This window comes from Xenopus laevis, chromosome 1S (assembly GCF_017654675.1).
Source record: "Xenopus laevis strain J_2021 chromosome 1S, Xenopus_laevis_v10.1, whole genome shotgun sequence".
Taxonomy (NCBI): domain Eukaryota; kingdom Metazoa; phylum Chordata; class Amphibia; order Anura; family Pipidae; genus Xenopus; species Xenopus laevis.
Window position 1 is genome coordinate 159,465,707 of NC_054372.1, and position 27,237 is coordinate 159,492,943.

A 27,237-nucleotide genomic window follows, 5' to 3' on the forward strand; every position below is an offset into this window, starting at 1 on the left:
CTTCCATTGACTTCTATAGGAACTTGAAACTTAGAAATATAGGAAAGTCACTAATTTGTAGAGATTCATGGAAAAAAAGTAATTGTTAGTAAAACGGCCCCTTATTGATTAGCACGTAACTGATTGGTTGCTAGACCTGAGAAATGTTTGTCATTACAATACCAAGAAAAGAATTCACCGGCACACAGGTATTGCTGGCAGGGTGAAAGCCCTTGCTTTAAAGTTTAATAGTGCGACATGCAACGTTTCGGGGACAACCCCTTTATCAAGCATCTTGCTTGATAAAGGGGTTGTCCCCGAAACGTTGCATGTCGCACTATTAAACTTTAAAGCAAGGGCTTTCACCCTGCCAGCAATACCTGTGTGCCGGTGAATTCTTTTCTTCATATTGTCGTGGGTTTGCCGAAGCCCTTTTCCCCGAGCACCAGGGTTAGTATTCTACTGGGTGTGCGTGAGCAGTTTGAATTTTTTGTCATTACAATACCCCAATGGGGAACATCGGTGTTATCTCTTTTCAGAGCAAATGTTTGACCATTCTTGGCCTCCTTTGAAAGCCTTGCCTGCGGTGACCAAATTACCTTGTGAAATGCAAGAACGCATACTTTACATTACATAGTGATTTCCTATTTGAACTCTTCATGTGTCAGACATTGGAGTATCCCTTTTTTTTACTTCATAATTCATAAGCGATCAATGACAAGTCTTAAAGAAAAGAAAAAATGTATAAGAACCCTGCTTCTAAGCCCTGGGGAAAAAAATGAATATGTCAGGGTCTCCTATCAGTGCAGAGTTCATTGCATGCAAACTGGTCAGTCTCCAATTTCTAACAATAAATCTTGAGCAACAGAGGTAAAAAAGCTGCTCTAGAGAAAGATGATCCCAGAGGCCCTTAAGCCACTTCAAAATTTGCCATGAGTAAAAGGAACCTGGTGTGAAAAGATTCTGCCTGAAAGCAAGAACTATTTGGGGGAAGGCCTCTGTTTCTTGAATTTCCAATTATGTGATATATTCATTGTTAGGCTTCAAAGAAACACCAGGAAATATGGTGTCCTCTAGTCATAGAGCGTTCAGTTTCTAATTTCTCAATATTCTTTTTTCCCTTTTATCTTTTGTTTTCAAAAACCAGACACAAAACAGTATCCGGTATTTGTGGGGCATAAACCAGGACGAAACAGCACACAGAGACATAAGATGGACATCCAGCAGATCGTGATAATGAACCGGACTCTATACATAGCCGCTCGGTTGGTTTTTCATTTATTTACTTCTTCTAAACTTCTTCCAACATAAGCTGCAGCTCTGTACAATAACACGCATTCTCTGACTCTTAGACTGGTGTAATTGCATTGACGTGTATTTTTTTTTAAATGTATATAAATGCATGTTTGTCAACTTCAAGCACAATCGCTCTGTTCTATTGTTTTCTGAACGCATGTCAAGCATAAGCAAATGCTGCATGCTGTGTCTTAAAGAATGCCATGGAATGCAAATGGAATAAAATGCAACTCGAAACGCACAACCAATCAGAATATAATGGAACCAGTTAGATAAGGTGCTCTTAAATATGCATCAAAACCATTAAAGTGTGCTGGGGGCCCTAACAGTATAATTAAAGGTTGAACATCCATAGGTTAGATGTACGTATGAAGGTGACAGAACTCCGCAGAGCATTTCGCCTTTAAAAGGCAAATTTATGCTTCTCTAGAATGATATCTTTATTTGTCAGTGGGGAGTTTATTCTACAAACAATCGTTAAACAAAAAGCCATGACCCTTGTTATATATGGGGAAAAAATATTGTCTTGTGGATCTCCAACTAATGACTACTATACTTGTTTATACACATGACTTAGTTCAGAAACATTTTACAGTAAAAAGAGTTAACCCTAAGGAAGTCCTCAAATGTTTAGTAATGCACCTGACCCAAAGCCAGAATGTTTTCCCACTGTGCTGGGTGAACCCGTGTCAAAAGATTCACATCCTTTTTGCAGTCCACCAGGCTGTTCATTCAGCAGCTGCCATTGTGGACTCCTGTAGACATACAATGTATGGGTGGCCATGGGTCACGAACGGCCAGTGGTATTATTCAAATTGCCTTCCTGCTCACAATTATGTCATGGAAACAAAATCCAGTACTGCTGGCTAAAGGTGTGAGAAGCAGAGACGTTTACTTTGTGCTAATGCAGCGGAATTAAAAGCTGGGTTGGAACATAGAATTTATGGAACTCTCTCTTTTTGAGAATAACAAAGTCTTATTGTTCCCCCGTGAAAAAAGGGCTGTGGTTTTTATTTCCTACTTCCATTCAGTAAAGCAGTGACCCACTCGAAAGAACTGAAGAAGCAATTGTTTTATTGTTAGTCGGCATATTCACAACTGCATTTCATAATGGGATTTTCATTGCAGAGTTTCACCTAGATATCTGTCATAAAATAGCGTGCATTTAAAGGCTTAGGGTCTTGTGACACTTCTTCAACGTCAAGGAAGTATGAATTTTTTTTTTTTTTTTTTTGGAAAATCCATTTTAAGAAGTTTATTTTTGTACTGCTAATGCTAATTGTACTTGTTTGTGAAATGTTCTGGAGAAGGCCTATGCTGGAGTATCTCTGCTGGAGCTGCCAGTACAAAGCCGACACCTCCAGGGCAAGTTAAAGGGGCCAATGGCCTTAATTTTTTTTTATATGGGATCACTAACTCTATATAAAAACAATTTCTCTGTAAGGTTACAAATTTACATTTATTGCTTCTTTTAATTACTCATTTTTCTATTCAGGTCATCTCCTAGTCATTTTCCATGCATGGTTGCTAGGATAAATTGGACCCTAGCAAATAGATTGCTGAATTGCAAACTGGAGAGCTGCTGATTAAAAAGCTAAATAACTCTAAAATCACAAATAATAAAAAGAAAATCAAAACCAATTGCAAATTGTCTCAGAATATCACTCTCTAATCAGTAATCCCCAACCAATGGCTCATCTGCAACATGTTGCTCTCCAACCCCTTGGATGTTGCTCCCAGTGGCCTCAAAGCAGGTGCTTATTTTTGAATTCCTTGGAGGCAAGTTTTGGTTGCATAAAACACATGAGCTGTATAGGTTGGTATAGTTATAGGTATAGTATAGTATAAGAGCCTTGTATAGGTTGACTAACAAATGGCCAATCACAGCACTTAGCCCCCCCAGGAACATTATTCATGCTTGCATTTGCTCACCAATGCCTTTTACATCTATATGTTTCTCAAGGGTAAAAAAATGTTGGGGACCCCTGCTCTACATAATACTAAAAGTTCATTTATAGGTTACCAACCCCTTTAGATCCAGTGTAGGACTATCTTGTCACAAATCATTAGGGCAAGGCCAGACGTGGCGTTTTTAAAAAGCTCCGCCAGGAGTAATTACGCATAAACTGCACTACCACTGAAACTAATGGAAAACGCACTATGGCAATTCACACAGGGCGCTTGCAAGCCGAAATCCACCACAGGACGCCAGTTTTTCAGCAGAAACGCCAATACTTCAAGAAACTACCAAAATCAATAGACTCTATGGTATCTGCACATTTGAAACCACACTTTGCATAAATACACAGCATATTTTAAATATGGCGTCCAAATTCTCAATGAGAAGTGAATGTTGGGAAAAGAAACCTACGTGTTAAACGCATGAAAAACTGATGTTGACGGACGTGCGTGGTTTCTATTTTAAAAACGAAATGTAAATACGCCACGTCTGCCCTTGCCCTAAGTTTTGTCCCATTGGGACATTGTTGCGACAGATTCTATATAACAGTGTCAGATTAGGGTACATGGGGCTCACCAGGTACTGGACTTTGAGTGCCTCCCACCAATCTGAGCACATCACCATTTAATAAGCAGCAACATATTCAGACAGATTCCTCAAATATTCACTCACAATCTATCACTTGCAGATAGGATGACCAAAAATTTGCTGTTAATGTATCCAGACAACAGTCGCTAGCATTTTCTTTAGCTGAAAGGATTTTTCTATGATTATGTTATTCCTGCAAGAGAGCAAAGTGGACACAGCAAATAAAGCTGAAAGCTAATATTACTCTTCTAATGACCCCGACTGTGGTTTAGCCATTAAAGTGAACGCCATGATAAACTGCAGCATCCAGCTCCAAGGCTGCAAACAGAAGTTCTTTTCTTTAGTAAAAGCCAGAACACTCCATATTACCGCATTTGGCAGACAACGGAACCCTAATTACAAAAGAATTTAGCCACAAGCAGTAAATAGTAGTTGGAAAGCCTAACTCGTTTCCAGTTACTTTGGCACTGTACGCCCAAAATATAAACGGTTCAGTTGATTATTATTTGGATTAACCCTTTAATACCAGGAAGCTCTGTATGCCCCTCAGTTGTACAACTCTCTCTCCTCTCCAATTGGTGCTGTGAGTTGTAATTACAATTTTAAGGTAGTAAATCTTACAGTCCTGTGTTTTTGTGTTGGTTATGGTTTTTCACACCATTCAGCTGCCTTGGTGAAGTGGCCTTAAATGTCATCAATAGCTTTTTTTAGGGTCATATATGAGAATGTTTTCCCTAGAAAGATATAAGGCTGTGGTCATTGTTACCAGTAATTAGCCAGCCCTGCAGGATGATACACGACATGCAGCAACATGCCAAGCATTCAGTTGTATTGAGTCTTTTTGAGAAGTCTGCAGTTGTCTTGAGGCTTGTCTGCAATTGAGCTACATATGGCCAACAGATGTTGCCTGTGTTACTCTTGCTTTTCATGCACAACATTGATAAATGTTTAATATATTCATTAGACAGATAATGAGAAAAGCAATCAGTTGGTGTCAATTTGTGTTGCCTTTAGCTTTGGGCATTATTTGGAGACCAAAGAGGCCGATCGATGAAACACACAGTATATCTGCAGTCATGGTATCCAGCCAGCAGGCTTTTAACATATCTAAAGTCCATTTTCTGGGAGTAATAACAGTGTATCTGAAATGAAGCCTGTATAATGTACTGTTCTTACTGCCTTGGTGCCACTCCCTTTGCCATATGTTCTTTCCTTCCTGGGGAATAAATAATTTTTTGGACATCTGTTTGTAAGTGCCCCTTTAAGGAGCACGCTTATGTGTCCTGTTAATGTACCCAGAGCAACTGCAAATAGCTGCTACTATACACACTGCTGATTTTAGTGTTCATTGACAATTAGCAACAAATGTTTTTTTCCCCCCCTGTCTACACCTCCCAGACAAAAATGCCCCTGTGTCCTTTTCTCACTGTCGGGAGTGTTAAATTAGGCCTGCACCTGAGACTCTCCTTCTCCTCTCTGTAGGGACATTAACAGACAGTTGTAAAGAAAGCCCAGCTCTTGGCAAAGCAGGAAGGTAAATGTTCAGTCTTAGCTCAAGTACATTTGTACAAACTAATGGAGCATCGAAGTGTGATAAAAGGAGATGGCTGAAAGCTGCTGCCAACATTTTCCTCTTGTATCTACTACTTGTTCTGTGCAGTAGTCGGGTTGTTTAACGGTTCTGACAGGAGGCTTGCAGGGTCCAGCATTAAATTGAGCCTCTCCTCTGTCCAATGTGAAATCGTGTTTCAGTATTAAGTATAAAAACAAAAAGGAACAAGCTTTAAGGCCCATGTACCATCTTCCTTCTTAATACTAACAGTTGAAATGACAACAATTTTTCTTCTTCTTCATGAATGTGTGGATTGTTTTTTTTTTTTATTGCTGCTTCTACAGGGAAACTTGACCCATGCAAATTAGTTGGGTTAGTTTAGGTTTTAATGGAGCAGTTTTTTTCCACATCCTGGACACACTATAAATAAATATATGCCAGCTTGTATCAATAAAAAAAAGTTTTTCTATTAAGTCCTGAGAGTGCGGACTATTCGAAGTTTGTATATATATATATATATACATATATATGCACTCAGAAAACAATGGAAATGCCTAGGTGCTGGAACATATACATATACATATCACTTTAGGCTCTGCCCTTCCTGATGATGGCTCGAGTCTAAGAGCCGAAACGTGGAATAATCCCATTTTTTTCTTCACAAAAGACCTATGAGTGCGGATTTCTTTGCTCTATATATATGTATATATATATATATAGATATAGATATAGATGTATATATCTATCTGTATATATATATATATATATATATATATATATATATATATATATATATATATATATATATATATATATATGTGTATGTGTGTGTGTGTGTGTGTGTGTATTTTATATACACACACGTAGGTCATTTACAGGTATGGCATCCATTATCTGGAAGTCTTGTTATCCAGAAAGCTCCGAATTAGGGGAAGGCCGTTTCCCCATAAACTCTTATCAGATTTCTGAAAACGATTTCCTTTTTCTTGTACTTGTTTCCAGCTATATAATTAATCCTTATTGGAAGCAGAGTAATCCTATTGGGTTCATTTAATTTTTAATTTATTCTTTAGTAGATTTACGATATAGAGATCCAAAATATGAAATGATCCCTTATCTGGAAACCCCTGTATATAATATTGTATAGGTATGGAACCTGTTATCCAGAATGCTTAGGACCTGGAGTTCTCCCGGATCTTTCTGGATCTTCATACCTTAAGTCTACTAGAAAATCATGTAAACATTAATTAAACCCACTAGGCTGGTTTTGCTTCCAATAAGGATTATTGATATCTGAGTTGGGATCAAGTACAAGGCTCTGTTTTATTATTACAGAGAAAAAGGAAATCATTTTTAAAAATCTGAATGATTTGATTATAATAGAGTCTATAGGAGACACCCTTCCCATAATTTGAACTTTCTGGATAACGGGTTTCCGGATAATGCATCCTATACCTGTATGTATGCACTGGGGCCCTTTGGAGAGGTTCAACTTGACTGAATTTTTTTTAACCCAATTAACTACAGTAAAATCATATTGTTACAAGTTAAAAAAAACTGTTGCCTAAATGCATATTAAGTGCAATTAAACCCCTAGTATATATACTAGGGGGTTAGCAGTGTGACATGTTCACAAGTTCTTCTGCTTAAAGGGCATGTAAAGCCAAAAAATTAAAATCCCATTTTTACTTTCTTTAATGAAAAAGATACCTATCTCCAATATACTTTAATTTAAAAATGTGTACTGTTTTTATAAGAAACCTGACCATATGTGTGAACTTCTCCCTTCATTTACTGCTGTGGATAGGAATTGTCAGACGGTCCCTAACTGCTGAGCAGGGAAACAATCATACTTATGAACAGCAGGGGGAGCCCCCGCCTTACTTACCAGCCATGCAGAACTCAAGCAGCTTTGTTTATGACGATCCCTAAGCAGCCCAGACCACACTGAGCATGTGCACTTAGTCTTAGTCTTGCAAAGATGTTTAACAAAGTTACAAGATGGCGACCCCCTGTAGCCAACTGTGAAAGCATAAATTATTTGTTTGATTAGGCTTGTGGTGCAGTAAGTTCATGTTTATATTTAGTATACAAAATACAGCATTTCTAACCTTATTCTATTTTAGACTTTACATGCCCTTTAATCAGTGTCTGTGGTACTGTAATAGCAGTTTCATTTTTATAACCTTGAGGGAGTCACCAGGTATCGGCCTGTTACACATCCAGCAGTTTTACAGGTGTTGTCTAATCTTTTCCCCAAGCAAGAACCATCATTCATTAACTGAAATAAGACCATAATCATTTCCGTTTTTTACTCCTTTTTTTAGGGACCACATCTACACAGTCGAATTGGAGACGTCACACACAGAGGAAATCTTTTTCAGTAAAGTATGTCCTGTTCTTTTCTGCTTGAGTAAAGGCAGGTTATTCCTATTGCCGCCTGTCAGACGTTATGATGACAAAGCAGATTTGGAAACCGAAAACAACAGTTTATTCCACCTTCATTTCAGGTTCATCCAGTGCAAAATGCAGTCCTTAACAAAATGCTTCAGGATCCCCAGCAGGATTATCCATCAAATGGCTTTTAGAGAGCTGTGTATATAATTGCAGTGCTTCAGCATTTTAACACCTAAGCATACCGACTGAAATGTTGCATTCTGTAACACTGTAAACATGTTTAATTCATAAGAGATCGCTCTATTAGTAAAATAAAGACTTGTTTCCCCATCAATGACCATAGAAGTAGGGGAAAAGCTAAACTGCCGAGAAAGAGTGTGGTTAATGTGGATTAATATATTCACAGCAGCATCACGATTTACAACTTCACATTATGGGTCAGAAACACTGATATATATATATATATATATATATATATATATATATATATATATATATATATATATATATATATATATATATATATATATATATACTGTATATATATATTCGGCCGGATTAAGTATTAAACTGAGGATAACATAAAGACAATGTTGGTTTTCTGTAGGAGAAGCCTTCCAATTCCTATCACATTCAGTAATGTTTTAATGACTGTAATGTAAATATAAATTCAAGTTCTAATCATCCATGAAATAACTCACAGAAAGCAATCAATAGTAAGCTTTTACGGATCGAATGCGGTCTTAACCCTAACCCTAATAATAACAGAAAATATAGTGTTGCATTGGGTTATTTGGCTGGGGTAAACCTCACATTCTCATGTTAAAGTCACCCAGACATTAAAAGTTGTATAAAGTCCTTATCAAATTAAACATGAAATCCAAATTCTTTTTTTTATTAAAGCGCTCATAGCTGTTGTAAACTCATTTAAAAATCTCAGCTGTCAATCCGATATTGCCTGCCCCTCCACTATGCCATAGGCATAGAGGAAGGGCAAGCAATTACTTTTGCTTTCAATTCAGCATTTCCTAGTCACTGCTCTCCCCACATTCCCCCAAGTGCTCTTAACCATTAAAGGGATCCCGTCATCAGAAAACATGTTTTTTTCAAAATGTATCAGTTAATAGTGCTACTCCAGCAGAATTCTGCACTGAAATCCATTTCTCAAAAGAGCAAAGAGATTTTTTTATATTCAATTTTGAAATCTGACATGGGGCTAGACATTTTGTCAATTTTCCAGCTGCCCCGGTCATGTGACTTGTGCCTGCACTTTGTGAGAGAAATGCTTTCTGGCAGGCTGCAGTTTTTTCTTCTCAATGTAACTGAATGTGTCTCAGTGAGACATGGGTTTTTACTATTGAGTGTTGTTCTTAGATCTACCAGGCAGCTGTTATCTTGTGTTAGGGTGCTGTTATCTGGTTACCTTCCCATTGTTCTTTTGTTTGGCTGCTGGGGGGGGGGGAAGGGATGGGGTGATATCACTCCAACTTGCAGTACAGCAGTAAAGAGTGATTGAAGTTTATCAGAGCACAAGTCACATGACTTGGGGAAGTTGGGAAATTGACAAATGGATTTCAGTGCAGAATTCTGCTGGAGCAGCACTATTAACTGATACATTTTGAAAAAAACATGTTTTCTGATGACGGGATCCCTTTAATGGTTAAGAGCACTTGGGGGAATGTTTTTTCCCATGACAGTATCCCTTTAAATTGTGTAGCCAGGGCATGGGGGATTGATATCAGGTCCCCCATTCTGGTGCACAAACAAGATTCTGAGATGGTACAAGACTTGTCTTAATAACAGTGTCCACAAAATGCCTCCTGTCCACTTGCTATAATTTTGAATTCCCAGACTGATGGAAACAATTTTCAAATAATTTATACAGTGTAATTAAAGTTAATTTTGCTTGACTAACATGATAAAATAACATTTGGAATAATTATTTTGAGTGACGGGTCCCCTTTAATGAACTTTATTATTTCCTATGCTTCTGTTCTTGACAATAACATACTGCTGACACTTTATCTGTATTTAAAAAGCATGCCTACAGGTGTGTGTCTCCATCAGAACAGGGAAGAGAGTGTAAGACTAGAATAGAAAATCAGCATTACATATGCCATAGAGGGCATTCAAGATATTTAAAACATGATGTATGATACTTAATATGGATGACAATTAATCAAAAGGAGCCCAGATGTATTCATTAACACATGTCCTGCAGCTTGTCTCCTCAATTCAACTCTGACATTAAGGGCTCTTACAGAAGAGCGTTTGAAGCTGCGCTCCCTGCGTTCCGTTTTTATGCGTTGAGCCGCAGGGTAGCGCAGGAGTAGACGCATTCAGTTTTTTTAATGGGGCTGTACTCACACAGGCGCATGTAGGCTCAGAAGGCAGGTTGAGACGCAACATGCTGCATTTTTCCTGCGTTCAGCGCCTACATGCGCCTGTGTGAGTACAGCCCCATTAAAAAAACTGAATGCGTCTACTCCTGCGCTCCCCTGCAGCTGAACGCATAAAAACAGAACCCAGGGGAGCGCAGCTTCAAACGCTCGTCTGTAAGAGCCCTAACAATCAAAGGCGGTGGAACCTCAGGGGCTCTTATTAATTTTTCCCCCTGATCTTTGCAGAAACTGACATGGAAATCTAAACAGTCTGATGTAGACACCTGCAGAATGAAGGGGAAGCATAAGGTAGGCAATTTTCATCTCTTCTGCTGCCACTAGGGCTTAGTTTTTTTTTGATGATTATCTGTGGTAGCTGTGTGTGTGATATGCTATGGATTGTGGCACTTTCTGCTTCAGCAGTAATTGCCTTTTCAATTAACTCATCTGTGTCTCTAAATTAGAGAACAATTGCCTGTTTACTGATAAAGATCAGGCTTTACTGTGGATCATAGAATACCATGAGGGATGGCGATGGGGTTTAAAGATACATTTGGACAGGATTTTTCCATACGTCAACTCAGCTTGTTTTGAAATGTAGTTTCTTTGTTTAGTTATATTCTTAAAGGAATTCTGTCATGATTTCTAAGGTGAAGTTTTTATTTCTAAATTACACTGTTTACACTGCAAATAATTCACTCTACAATATAATATTCCTGAACCAGCAAATGTATTTTTTTTAGTTATTATATTGGTGTGTAGGCAGCCATCTCAGGTCATTTTGCCTGGTCATGTGCTTTCAGAAAGCCAGCACTTAAGGATGGATTTGCTTTCTGGCAGGCTGTTGTTTCTCCTACCTGATGTAACTGAATGTGTCTCAGAAGGACCTGGATTTTACTATTGAGTGTTGTTCTTAGATCTACCAGGGAGCTGTTATCTTGTGTTAGGGAGCTGCTATCTGGTTACCTTCCCATTGTTCTGTTGTTAGGCTGCTAGGAGGGGGAAAGGGAGGGGGGGTCACATCACTCCAACTTGCAGTACAGCAGTAAGGGCAGGGGCACGCGGGCAGATTCGGGGGGCAACTAATCGCCTCTTCTGCAGGGTGACAATCTCAAGGAAACTTTGGGCAAATCTAGGCTCCGCACGTGCATTGGCGCAGATGTTTTCTCATTATAGAAGGCAGGGGGAAGGCAGTTCTGGGAGATTGTCTCCCCGCAGAAGAGGCGATTAGTCGCCAGGTGACTAAATCTCTCCAAATCTGCCTGTGTGCTCTAAAGAGTGACTGAAGTTTAGCAGAGCACAAGTCACATGACTGGGGGCAGCTGGGAAACTGACAATATGTCTAGCTCCATGTTAGATTTCAAAATTAAATATAGCCTTTTCATTCGGTCAGAATGACTGCAGTCCAAGCACAGAATGGTCTGTTTTAACTGTCCAACTCCCAGGGTGAGTTAGATATGGTTAGAAAGAGAGCTGTTTTCTATGGGCTTACAGGCAGATCTCCAAGACTTGTATTCCAACAGGGCCACTTTGATTGGTTGGACAATTCTCAAAGAGAAAATCAAAAATTCTTATTTTTGTTTCCATTTTATGAATGGTATAAGATTGTATTTTCTGTCTTCTTTTCTGTCTTAACCATACAGGATGAATGCCATAATTTTATTAAGGTCTTGCTAAAGAGGGATGAAGATACATTGTTTGTCTGTGGAACTAATGCTTTCAATCCTTCCTGCAGGTACTACAAGGTATGTTTTTTGGTTTTTGTATCTCTATCACATCTGACTCACGTTGAATGACTTATTGTCTGTAAGTAATATTCTGAATAACTGTTCTAATTAGACTTTTACAGTTTCAGCTGTAGTAAGTGGCTGCAAGGGGTTTTTGTGTTTTGGCCATAACAATATCCACTATCTAAAAATTCAGTGTTTGTTCATGCGATAGATTGGTCTGATCCTTATCATAGACCCTGCTTTTCCTAGGAAAATTATGAGAATTAAAGTGCAGAAACTACTCTACTGCCATCATTCATTGCCAAGAAATATGCCTATGAGTGTGTTTAGTTGGTTATTGCAAGTTATTGTACTTCTTGTAGCCAGTGGGTAGCGAATTGCAGTCATTGGAGTCATTTCTAAACTCCACGCAGGGCAGATTGAGTCGCACATTGAATATATTAGCCCTGCACATGGTTACATTGATAAAGCTGAATAAGAGTGTGCAAACAGAATTGCGAATCTTTTTTAATACTGCTAATGTCTATAAGAGATTTTTAAATGTATCAAAAATCGCAAATTGCAAATATTTATGTGCAAGCTCTGTGTTTGAATTACGCCACAACTTTGGTGGTGGAGAAAATATTTGCAAAACAGTTTTGCAAATTGCGAATTTAAGTTACTGTCAACTCTATTTTTGTGCACAACAATCTCGCACAGTGGGCGCACTCACACAGACACCAGTTTCATTTGCGAAAATTTATTCACAATGCGAATTCGCAAAAACCAGAAAGATGGGCAGAGCAGTGCAATATATTAGCGTTCAATAAAAAGCATGGGCAATACAAACATATGCAGATAAATATGCGCTGCACGAACTTTATTAATGACCCCCATTGCCTTTATCATCATTTCTAGAAGCAAAAAAGTAGCAGTGATAGAAAATACTCGCACTTCTAAACTTTTCCCTTGCCTTTGTCCTGCCCCAAACCCAACCAACTTTTAAGCAGCTTCTCCTCTTTGGGTCTATGTGCCACAGCTATTGCATTGTAAAACAACCCATTAACCTTATGGACTACAATGTTACTAGAATTCGGCAAGACTTTAAAAGGCGACACAAATTAACTGGTATTGTTCAGATATTTAAATGTAACATATGGTATGTCAAACCACTTATCAGTGGTTGAAAGAAAGTTTGCACCCCTTGATTTATGGACCCCTCAAGCATTGTAAACAAGTGAATTGATAGCTGTAAAATGTGTGTTGAACTCTATTTTCACTTATATATTAGTAAGAGTTATTTTAAACTTGTATGCCTATAATTATGATTACAGCCCAGATTACATTGGGACCCTTATGATGTTTTATGCAATCCCTCACTGGAGAATATAATTTTAGTTTTAGTTTGAAATATTCCAAAACATTTGGATCCTAAACTTTTTCAATTATAAGTTATATATACATTAAAATAGACAAGATCACCTGTTCATTGGCTTTCTCTCAACTTTCTCTAGCCTGGGCAATTCTGCTTACATATATCAATGCGGAGTGAACAATATCTGATTGTCTCACACCAAATTCCTCCTTTTTGGGTGATAAATTAGCTGTTTGTAGAGCAAACTTTAGGTGTATAACATATGTTCTATGTAAGGTACACCTGTGTTTGATTGCAGAATGTTCTGCTACTCTGTTTATTTTGTTTCCCCCTACAGACCTTGAAACCAAACCTGTGCCTTAGGACATATTTGTTTCTATGATAATGTATGAGTTTTGTGGAGACTACGAGCTCTTAGTTCACTGATAAACCACTGTGGGTCATGGACTGTAAAGGTCCCCATAGATGCAAAGATTTCTCTTGCCGAACGACAGATTTTAGCGAAGTCCGACCAGTCCTTCAAATTATCGTGCTGTTAGTGGGATTCGAGCGATTGAACATCTTACGATTTTTCTGCCGACATCTGTCAGGAAATTGATTGGCCTGGTTAAAAAATCTTTGTCGGTCCCAGTTTGCAGGGCCAAGCAGGCAGCTCCCCTTTGTTTTCCTGGCAAATTGGTCTTTTTAGTTGATGGACAATTCGTATTGTCGTGGTCTCACGATGACGATCGGATCTTTTAAAAATCTCAACATCTATGGCCAGCTTAACACTCTATATATATAAGAGATAAGCAAATGAGAAACATTGTTTCTGATTGATCCAGGCTGGTATCATTGGCACTATCCCAACAATCTAGGCAGACATTGAAGTCTCATTCTTATTGCTTTGCAGTCAACAAGCGTAAAACTGACCAGTTTTAAAAGACCCAAGATAACAAATTCAGTTTTGCATGAAGGCTAAGAACAAATTGCTATGGGGAAAATAGTGTCTTTATTCTTTCTCTTCTTTCCAATTTCTTCGTGTAAGCTCATCACTAACCAAATGTTAGAAAATCCACTCTCTGTCCCTCTATAGAGATTGCAGCTGGCTTTTTCAACCCTGTGCCAAGCAGAGACTGTTCTAACTCCCCTTGTCACTGCTTCATTCGTAGCAATTCATTTGAATTAATGCCTCTAACCAGCATCAAGAAGGCAACCCCTGCTCACTAGCTACAGTGTTGACTTTGAGAAGAACTGTTTTTTTTTTTTTCATTTGGCAGCTTCATTTACGGAATAAAAATGATTCAATTCACTCTTTCCTACAGATGTTTCCTCAAACCAATCTGTCAGCTTCTGCTGATTTCATCACCTGATACCCATGTCATTTGAACTTCAAGTGGGATAGCTATGTGATTTCACAGATGTTTACATGGACACCTGTGCTGCCCCTGTCTGTTCTGTTCACATTACAGATGGCATTCAATCAACCTTTTGACATCCTGAACAGCCGAGAGAGCCTCTCACTGGGCTATAAAATGCAAAGGGCCATCGGTTTAAGCAGTGTACCCACTGTATTGTCATCTGCTGAAACTATAAATCCCAGCCTGATTTTGCAGCCAACAAAATTAATTGCTTTCTGCCATGCAGGACAGGGACAACGCTTGATAGGAAACAAGTGAGGATCAAGACTGAAAGCTCTATCGTCAATGCACTAAAAAGTTAATTGCTGCTGTACACCATTGAAGTTTTTTTTTAACTTAAGGCTGCTTTTGATTTATATTGGGTGCCTAATTTTGATAAATGTAGTATATTATTATATTACCAAATAGGCTAGGATGATATATGTCCCTTGATCCACATCCCACACAGTTTTGGACACAGTCTCAGTGGTTGCATATCATATCTCTTTCATAGTGTAAGGAACTGATATCCAAAGGAGCAGGCCTGGACTTTTACATTTACTTATATGCAGTATTTATGTATATATATATATCCAGCTCTATAGATCTTTTCATATTTGACAAGAAAGCAGTTTATTCAAGAACTAATTCTGCAAAGCGAGCTCATCATAGTTTTATATCACACATATTCATCGAATGGTAATTGCTTCTTGGTATAGAGGAACATCTAGGCGGCATTCATTGTACAGAGCAAATGTCAACAAAAATAACCCAGTGCTTGGCTGCTAGCTGGTCATGTTCCAAATCTGTTCCTCTGGATAGAGGCTCTTTTATTGCATCATTGTGTGCTGAGCAGAACTTTTGTCAAAAAGCCAGACACCACAGACCGCATAGTCTGTATAGCTCAGAAGCAATCTCATAAACGGATAAGATATCTTCTGAAGCCTTTAATAATCCGTTTCCCTGTGGCAGCAGGAAAGTGGTGGTGAGAAGGTTTAAGTACCCTAGCAAAGAAGATTGTGTGCTTATACACCCTCCAAAAGCAAAGTTTACTAGAATAGATATGTCCACCCTAGTCTTTTCTTGATGGAATTATACATTAAGCACCAAATGTTCACTGTAGTAAAACTCCATAGAATGAGAAACAATATTGCTGTTTTTTTTTCATATTGTGCTTCTGTTTTTAATAGCTTGTTCTTGGAGCGCAAGGTAAAAGCCAACAATTCCTAATCTTCCCTACCATAATGCATCAGGGCAAGTGACAAAAGAATGGCTAATTGATTATTACTTTTACCTACATGTCCATTCATGTGGTTTAAAAGCAGGAAGCAGAGGCAGTCCCACTACATCAATTATTCAACATATAATCAGCAATGCATCGGAGGGGGGTCATATAAGACTTGTTGGAAAACAGTGACTACAAATGCACTCATAATTTCATGGTTTCGCTGTTTTATTTCAGATGGATACGCTTGAATTTCTTGATGAAGAAATAAGTGGGATGGCAAGGTGCCCATATGATGCAAAGCATGCCAATGTGGCATTGTTTGCAGGTACAGTAGTTTACAAAAAAAGGTTCTATTTCTGGCCCACACTGAGCCATGCTTTGTTTTGCAAAGTGGCACTCACCGCTCTGCACTTAAGAAAGATTAGACTTTTGTTTAGCTTTCATTTACTATACCCCATGTTCCTCCAGTGGGCTATAGGCATCTTCAAAGCCAACTTTTGGTATTAAAAATGTCTTTTCTGAAATAATGCTTAAAGGGGAAATATACACCCAGATATAGGCATTGTTGGCGTATGATAACAGAAACCATAACCAACCTCTCAGTTGTTGGAACATGTATTTCTGCAACAATGAACAAATTAATGGGTAGGTTTTAAGATAAGACCATGTGCAATCTTTGTTTAGGAGGTGACAAATCCACTTTAATGTTCTCCAGCAAAGAGAAAGAGAAAGGCTGTAACAATGGAAAGAAAATTAACTGACGGAAATGTACTGTATTATTTGCTACGGAAAATTAACACTTCACAGCAATGTTACAAAAACTGAGATGTCTCTGGATGAAATGTTATCATTAGCAGAAGGAACCTGCTTCTGAATAGGACTCCTGGGTTGTTGTTAGACTATTTGTTATTATACCTTAGGGATCATTTATAAAAACCCCCATATGAAAACTTCTTTTATTTGACAAGATTTAGAATGTTGTATATCTTCTCCAACTAGCATGTGTAGTTTGTAATTCACCACCAAACACTGAAATATTCCCCAAAGGCATAAATCTCATGTACGTTAGAGACTTATCACTAGCTCGTGTGAAAGGTATTTGAGTCTTGGAGGAAGCCAAGACATAAAGCTGTTTCTTATTTTTGCCATTTAAAAAACACATGCAAAAAAAAAAAAAAAAAAAACATAAAATGGAAAAAGAATATCCACTGAGAATAATGAGAATGGAAAGTTTCCCGTGGCTCATCACAAGTTCTGCCCTCATCCAAAAACAGCATATAAACAAATTAATACTTATATATATATAATATATATAAATATATAAATACTTGATTTCTACAAAAGCACAGAATATTATATAGGGTGTTTTGTTGCCCCATGGGTAACCAACCACAGCAGCACAGATATTTGTTAGCTCTGCGTATGAATATGTTTTAAAATGAATATATACAAACATGTCTGTGCAAACATTGTGCAGGTTGCAAAGCTCTTGCTGATAGTTTACAATTTTGTTAGCCTTTTGCCAGGAACTGAAATCGTGGGGAGGTTAAAATATTTCTCTCCTTTTACCTCTGGCAGCTCAGTTGTTTACATTTCAACAGTGTAATTAAGGTCACAAAAAGTTAGCCTTAAGATGCAGAAAATCTGCTCCTTCTGCTTTAAGATCTTCATTAGCATGAAAGGTTCGGAACATTACTCCAGTCTGCATGCACTTCTCTTCCAGGTTTAACAGAGACCTATTTCAACTGGAAACAATCAACCATAAGACACAAATCCATAGGAAGCCTGGGCTCATTTGTGCTCAAGGGAGCTACTTGTTTCTTCCCAATTACGTGTACCTTATAATATTGCATACACAGGCAAATGTAGTTTAGAAATTGATGTGCAGCCATGTCCTGTATAACTAGAATTACTACCCTGGTAATGAGCGGGATTTAGATCATTAAGTAATTGCTTTGTGTTCTCTATACATAGCTAGAAGAGGAAGAAGTGTGCAGTATAGGCACTTCTAAATAAGAAGCAGGTGAATTGTAAAACACACACATAGTAACAGGATACACAACATCATGTAAATCACCATAAAAATATAAGTTTTCCCAGGAGTTCTGTTAAAAATATCGACCCTGAACCATATAAACTATAATAAGCTACCCCTGAGTCCTGTATTGTATGCAGCCAATGAGAACATTCCACACATCTCAGTTGTATAAAGCAAATATAATCTATTAGTCATATTATTGGAACATTATTTTTTACTCTGGAGTAGTCACTTAAAAAGTTCATACTGAGCACACTAGACTCAAATATGACTTTTCTAGTTCAAGGCAACATGGCTTGGGTGAATAATTATGGTGATATAGGTTGGTGGTATATCGGAATTTAGAGTTTTTCCTGATTTTTTTTTTTTTTTGCCATGACCAGCTTGTTCCTTTCATCTTTCAGATAAAGAGAATACAAAATATTACCCTCAAAATACATCATTTTTCCCTACTGACACTAAACCGAGAAATTGTATTTGTGTTGCACTATATTAAAAACAAAATTACTTACAAGTTCTCTAAATGTGGTCTCAGAATCATGATCCAGGCAAGAACTTACAGCTTCAGGTCTAGTAACCCACAACAATCAGCAGTAAGGAGAAAAACAAGAAAATGCTTGCTGCCGATTGGGAGCTATGAGTTACAAAAACCAGGACTTGTTTTTTTTCTACTACATTACAGCCAAAGGGATGTACAAAGGCAGAGACAGTGTTAATGAAGATTACAAAATAAAACAGATCTGATCCGTGCCACCTTAATATAATAATAATAAGTATTTATTTATATAGAGGTTTTTATCAGGTCACCTATTAAAGACTACATTAAGCAGTAACCTGTTCAGTATTGATTGTTGTGTTTCTCATTATCTCCAAAGATGGCAAGCTTTACTCTGCAACCGTGACCGATTTCCTTGCAATCGATGCTGTCATTTATAGAAGTCTGGGGGATGGTCCAACCTTGCGCACTGTCAAATATGACTCCAAATGGCTGAAAGGTAAGCAAGTGCCCCTCGTTCGCCAATATAAGGAATTTCTCCTATGTGTAAGTCCATCCTGTCACTATAAATCTGCCAGTGACCGTCTCCAACTAAGAATCCAATTTTTCCATTCACTAGATCTAATTGTATTTTAATGCTAGGCTTGTAGCATGTTAGATCAGGTCTGCAGTTTATTTTTACTTCTTCATGTTGTTGCGGGGGTTTTTATACTTTGTCTAGATAATTTTATGCCTTAGAAATGTGGAAAATGAATTATATCGGGCAACGCTGAATTGAATCATAAAAGAAATATAATATATCTGCTTGAAGTTCTGCCAATCTGTTGTACAATTAGTTTGTTTTAAAGATAAGTCAGCTACAAAGTCAGTCAGGCATCCAAATGACTTTTATAAGTCCGATTTATCAGATCAGACATTATCAAATGCATAAGTCACTGTAGATACTGGCTGTTACCGTTACGGCTCGGATTAATCACTGTGACTTTCATGTGTTCATGAAAGTTGCCGAAAGTAAGAAATAAAGCTCCCTATGAAGGATTAAACATCACTTAATCTTTGCCCTGCCCTCTTTGCCTGTTTGCACATTTATAAGAGAACTGCCTTGTACAACTGCCTGCACCAGCTCCAACTATATTGTGGCCACTAGGGCACCTGTAGATATTCTAATCGGTGGGGAATTGATAAGCACACCTTTGATGATGCGAATTCGGCTGCTACCCGTCTATACACTAAATACATTGTTTGGAAAACAAGGAATGTGCCATGCCATGGAATAATCTGTACCACAAGGGCATTGTGTGCAGATAGCTTTCACCTTCAATAGGAAAAGATTGTTTTTCCTATGAGAGCTAATGGGTTATACAGGGCATCCAGCTTAATTATATTGGCAGGCACAATTACTGTTAGTAGAGGTTAGATGCCTTTAAACTGCACTGGGCATGATAAAGTTCAAACCTATTGGTATTAATGCAGTGTGTATTGATCCATTAGGAGCTAAGGAGGTTTGTTACCTGTGTGAGAATGAGGGACACAAATTAAAGTTAGTTCTTATTATTCCGGTATATTGGGGTTTAACATATAAAATGTGCATTAAACTAAGATTGCCATCATTCTCAGCCACATGGGATGATTGGGTAAAATTCCACAATAGCTGGAAGACCAAGCTACCAAGCAAGAGAACTAGAAGTCAACAGCAATTGTCAGAAGTCTCCAGCTCCTACCCTACTGAATGATACAATACATTGCATGTTCTAATTTGATTATAAGAAAACAGATGCACAATTAACTTGAAGGTCTCTAAACTACAATGTCACTTGCATGTCCTGCTGTAAAGTGCATCCCAGGAGACCAGTTAGTAGTATCCATGATATGTCATAGCAATAATTCTCTTTTTTCTTTTCAGAGCCATACTTTGTACACGCTGTGGATTATGGTGACCTTATCTACTTCTTCTATCGTGAAATTGCAGTCGAATACAACAGCATGGGGAAGGTAAGGATAGAAATGGACGTAAATTACCTGTGTTACTGCTCTTAAGTCATTTTAGCAACGAATGACCTTGCTATGAGAGCCATTAATCACCGTGACAAGGCTACCTTTTGGGAAGATTGCATTGCAGATCCTGAAACTTTGTAATGTGTTTTGAATATAGTGCCCTTATGTGTGATATTACCAAGAGGAGAAATCCCCATTTATTCCTCACTGGAGTGCTGTAAAGGAATGCCATGCAAGAATGATCTGTGTTTCTATGTGGCAATCTTTTTTTCCTCCTTTTAAAGCTATGTAGTAATAAACCCTCCCAATGAACAAATATAATTGCAATCTTATTGCATTTTCAAAATGTTTAAGAATGTATTGGGTATATTCTATTAAAAATATTGTAGGGTCCAATAACAATTCCCATATCTCTCAATAATTGTTGCAGTGGGGAGTGCTGCGAAGTTTAATAATTTAGCAGTCACAAGTAATGATGAGTGAACGTTTTTCACTATTCATGCATGATCTTGCGGCAAAAATATGCTTTTGGCAACCATCAGCAACATTTAACAGAAAAAAGGTTTGGTTTTTTGCCTGTTTGGGGGGGGTCATCACCTTCTGTACAGTAAATTTTAACTGTGTATAGCACCACTCTTCATAATACCTTTAGTTGGAGCTTTGCAAGAATTCCCAGTGGTATTGTGCAGTACTTGCAGCATGAATGAGAATTGTATTATAAGTCACATTGCAGTGCTCTTGATAAAGTACAAATCCTACACATTACAGCAGACAAATAACAGTTTAACTAGAGCATGATTATGCACAAATAAAACGAATTAGAGAATTACCCTAACATACTCTCTTTTGTGAAAACCTACTGGTCTTATAAAAGCAAGAGCAGCTTTATCTTTACATGCAGTCTCTCCTTGGTGTTTTTTTATCTTTTACTGATAATGAAACCCAAATTCCTGTTAGATTGCCAGACATCATCTAAAAAAAGCTGGTCTTTGCATCTGATTGACTTGCAAGTAGACAGTTGGACAGCTTTGGTCCCAGTGATGCCTTCTTATTGACTTAAATGCATAGACCCTAGCCCTTTTTTTCAATAAAAAAGAAAATGCTGAATTGTTTTGCAGAAACCTATAAATCATTAACAATACTGTAGCAGCTGGGAATGTGTTTACTGCAATGATATTTTTATACATAGTGGTGTGCTCCCATCATAAGTCCCTTTCGGATATACACTGAATTTTTAATTTGTAGAAATGTCAGTTCAATACATGGATCTTGTTTTTCAAGTTTGTTAGACATCAAAGATTTAGTATGGTGCCAGTACAAGACAAGTTCCAGTTGGGTTATTGCGCTACGTTCCCTATGAGCTATGATTCCCTTATGAATTAAAAAAAAAAAAAAGTTACGTTACTCAGGATGGATTTCTCTTGCCATAGATTGATATCTATTGCCATATTGTATCTGACAGACCCTAAGAAAAGGAAACCAGAATATCTCGAGACTCCCTTTTAGAAATGGCAGCTGAGTACAGTCCACTTCTATCTATATAAATGAATTGGATTACATTTATAAGCTTTTCTATTTCTTGAGGAACTGTAATTGGGTTGATTCCTGGACGGATTTTTGTAGCGAGCAATATGTTTTTATTAGTGCATCATGTAAGTACATTCCATGGCTCAGACATGAATCATATTAAATACATTATCAGATTTATCCTATTGCAATTCATCTCTCTGCTTTATACCAATGGCTCTCTCACTCTCTTTACTTTTATAAACAGGTTACCACCTTTGCATTTTGGCATCTATTTACTAATTAAAGCATTATAAATAAAACCTACACAAATTCTGGTGTTATTAATTCCATACAGTGAGTCCAGGCTTGCAGCCAATTTGCAGTTGTTGAAATCCAAGTCTCAGTATGTCTGAACAGCTGATGGGCAAAATATCTGCTGGGGAGCTGTACACACAGGGCTCACCATCTATTGCAGAACTAACTAACCCATCATTCTCAACCCTGACAGCAGCTGGACAGGGCCATAAGTTGAAATTTGACAACAGCTGAGGTAGAAATGGGATCAGTTGGAGTTCAGCAGCAGCTGAGAAGGGCTGCAAGCCTCCTGCCCCTTTGCTGTGTTGGAGATAGCGAATGTGCTTTTGTCTGTGGAAATAGAAAGCTAAGCAGACTTTCTGAAAATTATATTTTTCAGACATGTGATCTTCCAGGGGATTTATAGCTTTGCTTCAAATGGCACATTCTTATCTTCCAGAACACATGGTTCTATAATGGAATTTTTCTTTTGTTGGCATTTCTTCTTAAATGATGTTGGCATCTTAGTATCCCCTAGCGCATCCCGGCATTTTTAACCTGATACAACAAAACCTTGTTTTTTTTCCTCTCTAGGTGGTTTTCCCAAGAGTAGCCCAGGTGTGCAAAAATGACATGGGGGGATCTCAGAGGGTACTTGAAAAACAGTGGACATCTTTCCTAAAAGCTCGACTGAATTGCTCGGTTCCTGGGGATTCCCATTTCTATTTCAACATTTTGCAAGCTGTTACAGACGTCATTCATATCAATGGCCGAGACGTTGTCTTGGCTACTTTTTCAACACCGTACAACAGGTAATTGGTGTTTGTACAAATTGTGCTGAGAAATTGTTTGTTTTTTTACTTATTGGAATTTGCATTATTTTCCCAAATGATGTAACCGAGAGAAGTGCAATTCTTGTTGAGCTTCTAGTAACCCCCCATCGCATTTTGCCAAGTTTTGCCAGTTTTGGCTTGGGAGTTCTATTTGAATGTTCAATATTTTAATCTGTAATTAACCTTTAGATGTATTTAGTGACATGAAGACATTTTAGCTGTAAGGACTCTGAAAATAAATATTTTTTTCCCTTATAAATCCCTCTACTTCTTTGGAGCATGATTCTTCAGGTCCATAAATCATTTATTACAATCTATGCGCCTACCAATCTCCAATCTCTTTATTCTAATTATTCCTCATGTTAAACAATTAACTTTCATTATAGCAAAGAATAAACAAGCACACATTTCAATATTTCTTTGTGACCTATCTTTTCCCCCCCGAGGACCTGTAAATAAACAGTCAATAGCTATCTGCAGTCTCTCACCTTTGGAATGCTTTTATAAAGAAATTTGAGTAGGACTCGAAAATGGTCATGGTTTACTGGCATTACTTGGAGCTTTATACGGCAGAAACTGTTTACCATTCAAAAATACCAATGCATTAAAGCACAGCAGTGAAACCCTGTATGATGGATACTCTTGAAAAATCCCTACTTAGAGGCAACGAGGCAAAGAGCTATCCTTATTTCCCATGCTTCATTTGAGTGTCACATAGAAGCCTGACTAGAATAATTATTTACACTTTTACACTATCTGCTTATTAATATGTTGATACACATTAATGACTTGGTGATTTGCCTTCACTAGGCTCTGGGTGACGCAGCAGATTGTAGGAGGATGAATGTTTATGTAGCAGCGATGAACAGATTTCAAAATGATGATGACTTAAATCATATAGCCTGTTTTTTTTTTTGTCAGCCATAGAATGAAAGGATTTAGAGCACTAAAAGAGGGGAAGTATCTTAACCTGACTTTATGCAGGGGACCATTTCTATTTATATTCTGAAGTTATCAAAGTAAATTTTAGTACGGTTTGGTTCAGTTTTCAGATATTTGTCTACTACAAGTTTTTTTACTTTGGCTAAGGCTGCCTATTTCTGTATTATAAAAATAGTAGGAATGTAAATGTCTCTGCTGCTAACTCCATTCAGTGCATATTGTAAATATTTCCTTATGACGAGGCTGTGTGTATCACTATGGCTTTATGCTGCCCAATGGAATATGATTTATGGGTACAATATACTTGCACTTTTTTAATTTGCAGCTGTGACAGTTAGGGGCCAATTCATTAACTTCGAGTGAAGGAATAGAAGAAAAAATACTTCGGATTTTGAAGTGTTTTTTTGGCTACTTCGACCATCGAATGGGCTACTTCGACCTTCGACTACGACTTCGAATCGAAAGATTCAAACTAAAAATCGTTCGACTATTGGACCATTCAATAGTCGAAGTACTGTCTCTTTAAGAAAAAACTTCGACCCCCTAGTTCGCCACCTAAAAGCTACCGAACCCAATGTTAGCCTATGTGGAAGGTCCCCATAGGCTTGGCTAAATTTTTTTGGTCGAAGGATAATCCTTCGATCGTTGGATTAAAATCCTTCGAATCGTTCGATTCAAAGGATTTAATCGTTCGATCGAACGAGTATTCCTTCAATCAAAGTATTTGCGCAAAATCCTTCGACTTCGACATTCAAAGTCGAAGGATTTTCATTCCCAGTCAAATATCGAGGGTTAATTAACCCTCGATATTCGACCCTTGATGAATTTAATTCATGTATGACCCTTATAAAGACACTGACACTTTTCCAGTAAAACAATGCTAATTCAGTTGTGAGTTGATGTAGTCATTATAGAGCTTTAACTAAAGATCTCTGGAACAATGCTACATTTAGTCCAATGTTGCCGTTGGAAGCACAATAGGAATTTTATGAATAAATGTTTGAAATCTGCTGCTAATTTCTACAGAGCATCACTCCAGAATAATAAACTCTAAAAATCCATTACGACTGTGCAATCCGTATGGTGGAGACAGTTTCTTGGGGATTACCCCTTCCTTAAGTTCACTATAATTAGCTTTTTTTTTCCTTGTTTTAAAATAAAAAGAATCTATTAATGCTAAGTGACGCTGAACTGGTGGTGCATTTGTCTGCTTTACATGGAAATGCCGTGTTATCAATAGACAGAGGTTATGAAGTTCACAACTGGCAGGAAAGCTTCAGTACAGAATCTGTTTTAGTCAAAAATTGTATGCATAACTGTGGAATGAGTAATGATTTCTGGGAAATGTCACATTGCAGCATCCCCGGCTCTGCTGTTTGTGCCTATGATATGGCTGACATCGCTAGTGTATTCACTGGGAGATTCAAAGAGCAGAAGTCCCCAGATTCAACATGGACCCCAGTTCCAGATGAACGAGTGCCGAAGCCAAGGTACATACACAAGTCTTTGTCCACTTGGGAGAAGCAGGACAAGAAAAAGTGTTGACATTTTTTGCCTGGAAAAGATTGCACACACATTTAAATGAGGAGTAGTAGCATTAAGGGTAACCTTTTCACTGATTTTGGTGTAAAAATGCAGTTTCGCGTTTTCTTTTAAAAAGCTGCCCCGTGTGTGACAGACAGATGTTGTGCTTGTCATGCTAAAGACAGGGCAGAAGGCATCAGATAAAATGTATGGCACGAACCTAAGACAACTGCACTTGAGGCGTTCTGTAGCAGTGATCTAAACAACTGCACCCATGGGGGCAAATTCACTAACCTGCAGAGTTGCACTAGCGCAGGCTTTGCCACACTTTGCCGCACTTCGCCAGGCGAAAGAAAAGAAAAATTATGATCTTTTTCAACCTATCACCCTTAAAAAAGGAAAAGACTCCAGGGTTTTTTGGGACTTGGAAAAAATTTCAACTTTTTTTGAAGCAATCCCTATCTACTCTATTGCACTTCACCTGGTCTGAGGTGGTGAAGGCAAGTCTTGCGCAAGAGGTAACGTTCAGTAAAATGCGCAAGTTAGTGAATTAGCGTAGTTACGTCCCTTCACCATAGCGTAACTTTGCCTGGCGTAAGGGTACGAAGTAGCGCTAGAGTAGGTCCACTTCGCTAGCGAATTTATGCCAGCACCCGTTAGTAAATCGGCGAAGTAAAGAAATGACATCACGCCGGCGAATTTGCGCTAGCGTTAGGCGCTTCGCACTTAAGTGAATTTGCCCCATAGCCCTTCCAAAATATACCAATAGCAAGTACCACAAGCAGTTCTTTGATTCACAAGGCCCCAAAGCTATAACTGCCTATGAAGGAGTGAACACTAGCCTTTATCAGGTGCCGGAATCACATATACTGCTGCTGGTTATCTTGGTAGCTTAGTCTGAAATGTATATTCCCAATAACCAAGAGTTTAAAGTAACAGTAACACCAGAAAATGAGTGTTTTAAAGTAATGACAATATAATGTACAGTTGCCCTGGGTTGATGCAACTGATATATTTGCTTCAGAACCTCAACATTTTTACCAGTGCAGGCAGGGTTGGACTGGAGTCTTGGGGGCCAAGCACGGCTGCAGAACAAAGGTCCCGCCTGGCAGTCCCGGGGGCCCTCTCCCAACCTCTAAACTCCCAGCGCACTTATGTCCGGAATATGCCCCGTGAACACGCATGGAAGACACAGCATCGTGGCACAACAGCTGGTCTGCCGGGGGAGCAGGTCTGGGCCAGCAGCGGCACATGATTTTCCCGGTGTCCATCTGGCCCAGTCTGACCCTGAGTGCAGGGCAACAGTTCATTATATTGTCATTCCTTTTAAAGCAATTACATATTTTGGTGTTACTGTTCCTTCAATGCACAAAGCAAATTCTGTTCTGGGACAGTTCTTTTTGAAGTCTCATTTGTGTTTGTAGGAATTTGGATTCTGTACAGACATTAACAAAATTGATAGAACATCAAACTATAATTTTGTGAAATTCCACATCTCTGAGTAACAGAACACTAAGTCTGTGTACAAAATAGGTTTTCTGTTAAATGGGGGGGGTAAAATACGTAAAGCATTTTTGACCCAGAGGCATCATGTAGCCTTGTCTCCAGTGTCGCTTAGGTATCAGTGTCTGGTACTGGCAATGGATCCCAGCTAGTTAGTAGTGAATATACATGTTTATGCTTGAAGCTCCAGGTGATGGACATATGAAAGTCATAGTCTTGTTATAGTTGGAATCAAAATAGCGGTGGCAGTTTTGTGACA

General features: G+C 38.2%; 1 protein-coding gene across 8 annotated transcripts in view; it reads left to right on the plus strand.

The window, feature by feature from the left end:
* Positions 1-27,237, plus strand: part of sema6a.S (semaphorin 6A S homeolog) — a 132,916-nt gene that overhangs the window by 54,660 nt on the left and 51,019 nt on the right. For all 8 annotated transcript variants that reach the window (XM_041580432.1, XM_018244300.2, XM_041580428.1 and 5 more), the window contains 9 exons: positions 1,127-1,244; positions 7,703-7,763; positions 10,400-10,462; positions 11,797-11,898; positions 16,079-16,169; positions 18,758-18,877; positions 20,282-20,370; positions 22,771-22,988; positions 25,310-25,441. In XM_041580432.1, the coding sequence (XP_041436366.1) occupies positions 1,127-1,244; positions 7,703-7,763; positions 10,400-10,462; positions 11,797-11,898; positions 16,079-16,169; positions 18,758-18,877; positions 20,282-20,370; positions 22,771-22,988; positions 25,310-25,441 (994 nt within the window). The remainder of the gene's footprint in view (positions 1-1,126; positions 1,245-7,702; positions 7,764-10,399; positions 10,463-11,796; positions 11,899-16,078; positions 16,170-18,757; positions 18,878-20,281; positions 20,371-22,770; positions 22,989-25,309; positions 25,442-27,237) is intronic.